Source organism: Chanodichthys erythropterus, chromosome 14, assembly GCF_024489055.1.
Source record: "Chanodichthys erythropterus isolate Z2021 chromosome 14, ASM2448905v1, whole genome shotgun sequence".
Lineage (NCBI taxonomy): Eukaryota > Metazoa > Chordata > Actinopteri > Cypriniformes > Xenocyprididae > Chanodichthys > Chanodichthys erythropterus.
Genome location: NC_090234.1, coordinates 4,757,668 through 4,768,051, shown reverse-complemented (window position 1 = coordinate 4,768,051; position 10,384 = coordinate 4,757,668). Strand labels below are relative to the sequence as shown.

At 35.2% G+C, this 10,384-nt stretch overlaps 1 protein-coding gene across 1 annotated transcript; it reads right to left on the bottom strand.

Annotated features, from left to right (window-relative positions):
- Positions 1-1,021: 1,021 nt before the first annotated feature.
- Positions 1,022-10,035, bottom strand: LOC137036176 (membrane-spanning 4-domains subfamily A member 4A-like). Its single transcript, XM_067410213.1, has 6 exons — positions 9,868-10,035; positions 3,515-3,634; positions 3,379-3,435; positions 2,472-2,639; positions 1,467-1,613; positions 1,022-1,030 (listed from the first exon to the last, which is right to left on the bottom strand). Exons 1-6 carry the CDS (start codon positions 10,033-10,035, stop codon positions 1,022-1,024), a joined length of 669 nt encoding a protein of 222 aa, XP_067266314.1.
- Positions 10,036-10,384: the final 349 nt, after the last annotated feature.

Genomic DNA, 10,384 nt, shown 5'->3' with positions numbered 1-10,384 from the left:
GTGATGTACATTGTATAGAGCTCAGGAAACTACGTCACTGCGCATTGCATTCTGGGTAGTCGCCGCAATGTTTTAGGTCACGCTCAGGAGCGTGCAATGACAACAAATACAAATCACCAGATGAAAAAATGACAGTATTTACGCTATTTTTTAAGAGCTGCTTGCACTTGCTTAGAATAAATGGACTAATATTTGAATCTCTTGTGTTTATTTGATCGCTCAGTCATGTGGCAAGGACACAACACACAATAAAATAAAGAAAAGCCTTACGAGTCAAAAACTTTGTGGTTATTGTGAGCTGGGACAGGAGAGGAGGAATTGTCGTTACTTAAAGTCCCTTATTATTATTTCAGTTTTATCTTTTGTCACTAATCTCTCCACCCCTAGACTGGACAGATCATGACAGGTTGCACTGCACAAGCATACTATAACATAAATAATATTGTCTGCCATAGTTATGGTTGTCACAACACAGCTACCAAAACCATTGAATTGGTTTAGTGAAGCATTGCTCAGTAGAAGCATGTGGTTTTACAGATACTGAGACCAGATGCAGAGAATGAATTGACCACAAACATTTACCAACATCATGCACAGGGACAATCTCTTGTTCATTAAACTGGTTTCAATTTTAGGTCAAAGCAAAAAAATGTCTTTGTATCAACATTCAAATTGTTTGATGTACTTTAATTTCTCAAATTACATCAATCAGTATTATTTCTCTGCGTAGAACAGAACTGTGTGTGTGTGTGTGTTTTCTCCACTGTATCACAACAGACTAAAGTCCAGGATATATTTATTCAATATTTTCGTTAATAATTACAAACTTTGGCCAGTGTCAAAAATGAAATGAAAATACAGGAGTATATTATGAATACAGAATTATACTATGAGGACAATTTTCTAATAATTATAAAATATGCACAAATATTCCTTCTCCTTTACAGATGTTTTTTAAGCTTTTTTTAACATGATATTAATTTCTTGCAACCTTTAAACAGTAAGATCCTCTCACTGTGACTCAGTATCCCTGTGAAGAAACAGACAAGATATATTAGTACACAAGAGATTAACAAGATCCACACACCATGAAGACTGTTTTATAGGCTATACTGTGATGAAGAATAGGAGAAATGCCTACCCACCCACTTCAACAGTTCAGCAGAAGGAAAAGTTTACTGTAGTTTACAATGAAGCATGTTGATTTTTGTACATTAGTTTTTATCTATGTAGCATAACTACATTTCAACAAAATAAGACTAAAGACAGTTTACTGAAAACTGAACAGTTTAAATTTGTAGTAGACTGTCTTAGATTCAGGACCACTAAGGTTGCACTAAGGTTCTCTAAAAACCTTGACTCCAGCAGAAATGTATATCTAGATAAAAATAAGTATTGGTTGTTGGGATGAAACTGACTGACACCAGCTGGTTAAAGCAATTACATCATCACCACTAAATCATTACCTGGTTTAGTGCCATAATGACACTGTTTTGAGACATTGAGTCTCTGTCGCAGGTGGCTTTGCAGGCAAAGCCTGAGATACAGATGGAGATGATGAACTGAAGGATGGAGAGCACCATCATTATTCCAATGATCCCCCAACCATATCTCTAAAAAGACAGAGCCATATATGAAAGCAGTTCCACAAACAACATCCCAGTATTGTATTAAGTGAGTTTCTAAAGGTTACATTACACTATAAGCAGATATTATTCTGATGATCAGGGTATGTCTCAAAAAGCAGGATGTATATCAAGTTCACAAGATTAAAATTCTGTCATCATTTACTCACCCTCTTGTCATAATAAAACCTGCATGATATTTTTAAAAGATATTTTGACGACTGCTTTAATGCAATCACAATGAATGATAACTGGAGCTTTCACACTTCAGAAAGACAAAAAGACAAAAAAGCACAATAAAAGCATACAAAAACTGGTACATACAACTAGTTCACTATCCTCCAAGTCTTCTGAAATCATCTGATTGTCAGGGTTCATCTGTATTTGTTTTGGTTTTGGGTGGATTGTGTTTAGTTCAGTTTCCTTAGTTTCTGTTAGGTATCTTGGTTATTCATTGTTTGATCATCATTTGCACCTGATGTTCATTTTGTTAAGTTTGTATTTAAGGCCTGTGTTTCTTAATGTTCACAGTCAGTTCTCGTCGTGTGTATAGCGGGTGTCACGTCTCCTAGTTCTGAGAGTTCTTTTTTTTTTTTTTTTAATGAAAAGCCACACTCCTCCGAATAGATCCTTTCTAATGTCTAATTCAACCGAACGTGACACTGATAGCTTTGTGTGGGGAACAAACTGAAGTTTATGGATGTCAAGATTTTCAATGATTAATGACTTGAAAGTAAGTTATGACAGAATTTTCATTTTTTAGGTAAACTTTTAAGTACAGCAATTAATAGCTTAAACTAATTAATGCACATTAAAACAAGATATCAGACATTGTACATTTAGTACCTCAAAATATATACAGATGTAATTTGCAGAGTAATTTTCAGAGTAACTACGAGAATAGTAGCAACTTCGATATCCCCTTGGATGGATTCCTATCTGTATGCCCATCAGAAGAACGGCTATCACTGAAGTTATGGCACTGATCACATTCATTCCAAGAGAGGCTTTCACCTACAGGGAGAAAAACTTTAAGTGAAAGGAATAGTAATGATGAACACTTGTCCTAAACTCTGTTTTTAACTATCTAAAGTAACAGATATCTTGATCTGTGATTGGTAAAAGGATGAATGTCTCAGTTTGTTGCTCACTGGCTGTAATTGTACTAGCATGCCTTTCTAGCATTTTATATTAAGTGTCAAACTACTATGTACAAACACATAACAGGATCAGGTGTGTTTAACAACCCACAGGGTCCAATCCTGCTCCAGGAGGGCCACTATCCAGCAGAATTTAGACGCACCTGAACCTGCTAATCAAGGTCTTCGGGGTTACTATAAACTTCTAGGCATGTGTTGGGAAAGATTGGAGCTAAACTCAGCAGGACACTGGCCTTCGAGGAGCAGGACTGGACTCCCCTGTACTAACATTTAAATTAATCATTTGATATAATGCACTTATTATGTATACTGTAAGTCTGTTTTTACATTGTACTCATATTTACAAAAATACCTGCATGTAATTACAGCTGTAATTAAACTTTTGTCCCTCACTTAAAACATCCTTAAACCTATAACCATACCACCAATGTCCATAATCTTACCCGTATCCCACCTCTATAACAGCAAAAGTGTTTTGCAATGCAACATGTATATTACTTGTAAATAATGTTGCACAAATAAGTAACAAAGTGACAAAAGAAGAGTTATCACCAACAGATTTCAGCACACTATAATCTAATGTATGTACATACCACACAGGGATGAAGTTTATTCTGCGCAGCAACAGACAGAGATCCAGCGCTGATGTACTGAGAGAGAAATAAAGCACACTTCAGAGTTAAATCAGGAAATTAAAATCATAAAGCAAAACCATTAAATGAAACTTACAATGAACGATCCCCAGTATGTTATTCCACTAAGGACATAAAAAGTACCGAACTGGATGACATTTGTGGTGAGTACAATACCAAGTAGGAAGATCATCACTCCGATCATTATCTGGACAATCTAGATGGCAGATATAAGAGAGGAGACACAAATATAGAAGCAATGATTTATGCACTAAAGGGAATCATCAGACTTGAATGAGGTTCTGTCATTTTAAGTGATCTAGAAGAAATTAAATATTAAGAATTAGGGCTGTGACGGTGGCAAATTTTTACTACCGCGGTGGTAAATCACCAACAACCGCCGGTGTTGCGGTGGTGGGGTCCGAAGGGGCGAGGTTTGGTTGTGTGCATATATATATATATATATCAGAGGTTGCGTTAGACTTGCGTTTCGCCGTCATTTTGATGGACAGGATCTTAAAAACAATCCATGATAGTCAATAATTACCCGTCATTTGAATTTTTATATTTTAATAAGACATTTAATAGCTTCTGATTTCGTCCACATTTTCATTTTTATTCACGAACTTACAGGATAAGCAAATAGGAATAGCTATGCATTTATTTATATTATGAAAAGAAAGTTAAAGACTTCTCAGTTTTCATCTTGAACTCTTGTCACGGATTGTAAGTGAATGCGATCATCCTTTCCTCTTTACTACACAGAACAAAATAAACATGAATGAAAATCAAAAAATATGTTGAAAAATACAGTAGCTTACCGAAATCTGTATCACGTCAGTTCAATCAGTGTTGCAAACAATGCACGTAACATTATACCTCAGAAAAGCCATTCGTTGACCATAAACTTATAGTCAGCAAGAAAAATAACAAACCTTAATTAAGTAAGCATGCTTAAGTAACTTTATTATTATAAAACTGACTTAAACTGGGTGCTCGTCTTATAATCAAGCGCATTTCATTTCATTTCATTTTATTCTGGAGACTGAACTCGCGCTCTGCTGCCACACTGGAGCGCACTCACCACCTACTGGACAGGGGTGGGAATTACAGTTACAAGCTACATAATCTGTCAAATTTTTTTTTTATTTTTTTTTATTTTTTTTATAGACTTTATTCAAATACAAACATTTAAGGCATATTTAACAATCATAAATCAGTGTTTCGTGTTGATACAGCATTTAAAGAAAAACAGAACAAACAGAGGAAAAAAGGAAAAAGGGGGGTCTTAATCTAATAACATATACGAGTCCAAAGCCGAAAGAAGTTTCAGGGCATTTCTGTCCATCATCCTTTGAAGGGATTTTGCAAATAACTTCAAATCATTTTTCCATCCCGTGAAATGGGGTTTAACCTTTAAATACTTGCATCTGTGGATAAAGTGTTTTCCTAACACAATCAGGTTATTTATCAAAAATTCTATATTTTTATCATTTATAAACACTCCAACTTTAATCGAGGTCATATTAAAAGGATCTATCAATATATCTTTAGACTGTATCCAATTTTGAAATGAAAGCCAAAATTCATTTCCCAGTCACACTGAAAGAAAATATGCTCTACTGTTTCAATGTCTTTCTCACAAAATCCACATGAATTGTTTTTCCAATTAAATCTCTCATGTAAAAAGGAGTTGGATGGATAGATGTCATTTAAGATTTTGAATGTCACTTCTTTAGCCTTGGGAAGAATTGGGTATGATAAATATCGTTTCCTTATTTTTTTCGCTTTTTCCACACTAAAGTCTTGCAGAACATATTTTCTTTTCAGTTGATTAGGATAATACTGTTTAGATAAAATATTTCTAATAAACTTATTTGTAAACTGTTTGCTATTTAAATTAATACCTTCAATGCAAAGTGATCTCATTTCTGATTGAGAGTTGGAATATATTACAAACTGCTGAATCATTGTTTTCAGGGGTGCTGGGATGGCCTTTATCACTCTATTGTATTCTCTAATTGGGCACTTGAAATTAAATTTATCACAAAAGTCACTGTAATATAGCAAATTACCAAAATTATCCATCAAATGACTTACTGCCCATATACCTTTTTCCATCCAAGTACCGGAAAACAATGATTTCCTATTACTCAGAATATATCTGTTGTTCCACAAAGGTGTATTGTGTGGTGTAAAGTTGTGTTTAAACATTAGTTTCCAGTACAGAAGAACTTGTTGGTGGAATTCAGATAATTTTACAGGTAATTTGTATACATATAGTCACAACGCAAAAGAAAATCAATTCCACCCATCTTGTGAAAAATAGCATTTGGGATAGTAACCCAAAAAGCATCTTTGTGACAAACAAAGGACTTCAACCATTTCAATTTTAGTACACCAATCATCACAGAAAAATCTATGACATTCATGCCACCCTCTTCAATACTCTTAATCATGTCAGCTTTTCTAATGTAATGGCATTTATCCTTCCAAATAAATTGGAAATTTATCTTGTTTAATAAATTGATCATATTATCTGATATTTCTAAAGAGAAGGCAGGGTAAATAGCTCTGGATATACTCTCCATCTTGGATAATAAAACCCTACCGAAAATTGTTATATCCCTTTGTAGCCAGGAATTCAATATCGCTTTACATTTATCAATATTTCTAAGAATGTTTTCTTTTTCCCTTATTTCTTTATGTCTGGTGACCGTGATGCCCAAATATCTGACTTCTGTTTTAACCTGTATATTCTCAATTACACGAGCTGGATGATTGTGTAAAGCAAGAATTTCACATTTTTTAATGTTCAATGTAACACCTGATGCTTTTGAGAACTGACTGATTGAATCCAACGCTGTGGAGATCTGCCTTTCATCTTTTAGAAATAGAGTCGTATCGTCTGCAAACTGACTTATGACAATGTGTTTTCCCATGATGTTTAAGCCATCAGATTTATTCATTTTAATCATGATAGACAGTAGTTCAGCAACCAATATAAATAATAAAGGCGAGCTGTTGCAGCCCTGTCTAATGCCCCTCTTAACTCTGAACCGTGAACATGTGCCATGTTCCAGAGATACACAACTGTTTATATCATTGTAAAGCAGACTAATTAAATTTGTAAATTTCCGTCCAAAACCAAAAAGATTTAAAGTTTCTAAAATAAAGGGATGTTCTACCGAATCGAAAGCTTTGTAGAAATCTAAAAAAACAATGAAACCCTGATCTGCAAACATTTGACTGTAATTGATTAAATCCAATCGTATGTTATTATGAATAGATCTTCCAGCAAGGAAGCCAGATTGTGTTTCATTTATTATCTGGGGCAAGCCTTTTTTAATTCTAGCTGCAATAATTCCCGATAATAATTTATAATCAGTATTCAAAAGCGTAATGGGTCTTAAATTATCTAGCAATCTTTTGTCTTTGCCATGTTTGGGAATAAGTATTATTAAGCCTTGCTTCATGGTTGTCATTAATTCGTTCTTAGCTATGCATTCTTGAATTGCCTTAAATAACATTTGTCTAATATCTTTCCAAAAGAATCTATAAAATTCGGCTGTGAGCCCATCCGTACCTGGGGATTTATTCAATGATAATCTTAAACTCACATCATCCAGTTCCTCAATTTTTAATTCTGACTCACAAAGTTCTTTAAATGAATCATCAATCTTGGGTATGAAGTCTTTAATTTTATTTAGAAAATTTGAAGAATGTTGTTGGGAATATGCAGAAGTGTAGAGATTATTATAAAATGTAAAGACCGTCTTCTCAATGGTTTTATTATCCTTACACTCTGATCCATTTATCAGTAGGCTTGATATTGCCTTATTTTCCTGTCTTCTCTTCTCTAAATTGCTGAAGTACGAGGTGTTCTTTTCTCCTTGCTCTATCCACTTCGCTCGCGATCTCACAAACGAACTTTGAGCTCTTTTCCAATACATATCATCTAATTTGGACTGCAATATTAATAGTCTTTATCTTCACTGTTTAATTCTGCCTTATCACAGTATTTACTAATTTCTTGGAACAAGTTACATTCTTCTCTTCTTTTTCTCAAGGCAATCTCCTTACTAAATTTTATGGAACTTTCTCTAATTCTATATTTCACAAATTCCCATTTACAGCAAAAACCATTTATAGTCTCATTATTTTCAATTTCAGTTATTATTTCTTTTATCTTTGTACAATATTCTTCATTTTTTAACAGACTAGCATTCAATTTCCAGTAGCCTTTATTTTTCCTTATTCTATCAACTGGATTTAATTTCATTTCTACAATACAATGATCTGTTAATGGGGCTTTAGAAATCGAGATATCTGAGGCAAGTTCTCCAAGCGGGTAATCCACCAGCCAGTAGTCAATCCTAGATTTACAGGTATTATTTGGTTTAAACCAGGAATATTGTTTTACACCTGGATTTATGCTTCTCCAAATATCTATCAGGTGATTTTTATTCATAAATTCCTCTATTGTATGGTTTAAGTGGTAGGTGTCAAATTTAGTGGGCCATCTATCTTCCCATTCGTCAGGTGTCATATTCCAGTCACCTCCCATTAAAATAAAGTCTGTAGGATAAACTATTTTGAGTTCTGATAAAGTATTTGTAATTTCTTCAAGCATTTGTTTATTTTGGGCAACAATTCTATGACCATACACATTAATTAGTATGAAAAAACAACCATCAATTTTTAGAACCACCATCAGCCAATGACCTTGGTTATCTGTCCTGTATGTGACTATATCACCTGGAAACCTATTAAAACAAACTGCAACACCAGCAGACTTATTGGTCCCATGACTAAACAGTATTCGATCACCCCATTGGTTAGACCAAAACTTAACATCCACTTCGGAAGAATGAGTTTCTTGTAATAACAGACATTGTGATTTTCGCCCTTTACAAAATAAAAATAATGCTTTTCTTTTGACTAAATCTTTTAGACCCCTCACGTTTAACGAAGCAAATGAGACTGAACACTTGAACATTACTGAACAGGAGATATTTAAACTAAGAAACTAAAGAAAGAAGAAGAACAAAAAATTAAGAACTTAGTTCAAAGCTTATTAACGCTGATTAGCAAAAACAACAATAGTCCCATGTCCTCTTAACACACTCCTTCAGACCTCTAATGTCAGTAGATCAAACCTTTCCTTCGTTTAACCAATTCGACGACCCTCTATGTATCCGTGCGGTCCGCGGTAATAGGCACGCTTTCCTTCCCGACGAGCCTGTTCAATCTGCGGCCACAGTTTTTTCCTTGCCTCTCTATCCTCTAATGGTAGCATCTCGGCAAGGCGGACACCTTTCTCTCTGCACACCGGGGAATCCTTGCAGCGACGCCATAACTCCTCCTTGACAAGTCTCCGGACAAATAACACAACTACATGTCTATTCCTGTTGTCTTCTTTTCGTCCGACTCTGTGCACAATATCAATCGCTTCTTCGAGCTGTCGCTGTTCCAAGTCAGGGGCGATCTCCTTGAACAGTTGTATGACGTCTGTTCTAATGTTCTCGTCCTTTCTTTCTGATAAACCTTTCAGTTTCAGACACCATCGCATCTTATATCTCTCCTGGTCCCTGATTCTCTCTTTAAGCTCTTGATTTTCTTTGCACAGACGTTCATTGCACTTTTCTAACTCGATGACTTTCCCCTTGCATTCCTTAACTTCTTCAGCATTGAACTGCACAGCTTTTGATAGGCTAGCAATCATGCTGCTACTCTGCTTAGCTTGCTCTCGCAATTGCGTCAGTTGCTCATTAAAGTTCTTCTCTAAACTCTGAATGGCTTCCAGTATGGTCAAGTTAGACACCTCGTTTTCTTTTAATGTAGTTTTGCTCTTTTTCCCAGCTGGAATCTTACTCGGAGTTATTGGCGTAGTCGAGTCTTTTCTTTTACTAATTGTGTTAACCTCCATATCGTAGTCATGGTCTGTAGACTGTTCGAGGATCTTTGTGCTCATCGCAGCTTGCTTTTTTTCACTGTCCCCTTCTTTAATTATCAGTCTGGCCGGTTTGATCATACTTTTTAATTGTTTGGAGCGTTTTTATCAGCAGGTAATCAGATTTGGGACAATTTCTCTTCCGTCTCTGACGCGAGCGACTGTTCAACACGCCATCTTGCCCAGAACTTTCACATAATCTGTCAAAATGACGGACGGGCTGCAGAGTTTTTCCGCCACTTCTAAAAAAAAATTCCATCAATGACGGAAAATGTTCGATTAATGCGACCTCTGAGATTATTTATATATATATATATATATATATATATATATATATATATATATATATATATATATATATATATAAAATAAAATGTCACACTACCGCCGGTGACACTTCACGACCGCGGTGGCGCGGTTGTCATGCCTACCGTCACAGCCCTATTAATATATTCACAAAACCATGTATCATTATAATTCATCATTTCATTCATTACCCCCAGTGCCTTTGGTTGTGCTTTAAAAAATCCCTTAAGAGCCGTATTGTGATGTGCTCCTCTGGCCTCCTGTCCATCACCACAAATAACAGCATTTTGTGCCGCCTGTGGATTTACTTGGATGACAATCGTTGCTTTGTCATTTGACATGATCCTGCTGGTTTCCATTCTAGGAAAAGTTTTGGATATCACCTGCAGAAATTAATCATACAATTTATCATACAAAATGCATGCTATTTTTTATTTAGTACTGTCCTGAGTAGATAATTTACATAAAAGATGTTTACATAAAGTCCACAAGACAAAAAAAGCTGAATTTATTAAAATGACCCAGTTCATAAATTTGTGAACCCTTGATTCTCAATACTGTGTGTGGTTACCTGATGATCCACGACTGTTTTTGTGTTTTGTGATGGTTGTTCATGAGTCTCTTGTTTGTCCTGAGCAGTTAAACTGAGCTCTGTTCTTCAGAAAAATCCTCCAGCTCCTGCAGATTCTTCAGTTTTCCAACATTTTT

Bases quoted from the DNA above. Each gene is read 5' to 3' on its own strand.
- LOC137036176 (XM_067410213.1), bottom strand. From the start codon at position 10,035: ATGGAAACCAGCAGGATCATGTCAAATGACAAAGCAACGATTGTCATC. The intron at 3,436-3,514 runs GTAAGTTTCATT...TTTCTCTCTCAG, and splicing joins CATACTGGGGATCGTTCATT to TACATCAGCGCTGGATCTCT. The intron at 1,614-2,471 runs GTACTAAATGTA...CTGTCTTTTTAG, and splicing joins ACATCTGTATATATTTTGAG to AGATATGGTTGGGGGATCAT.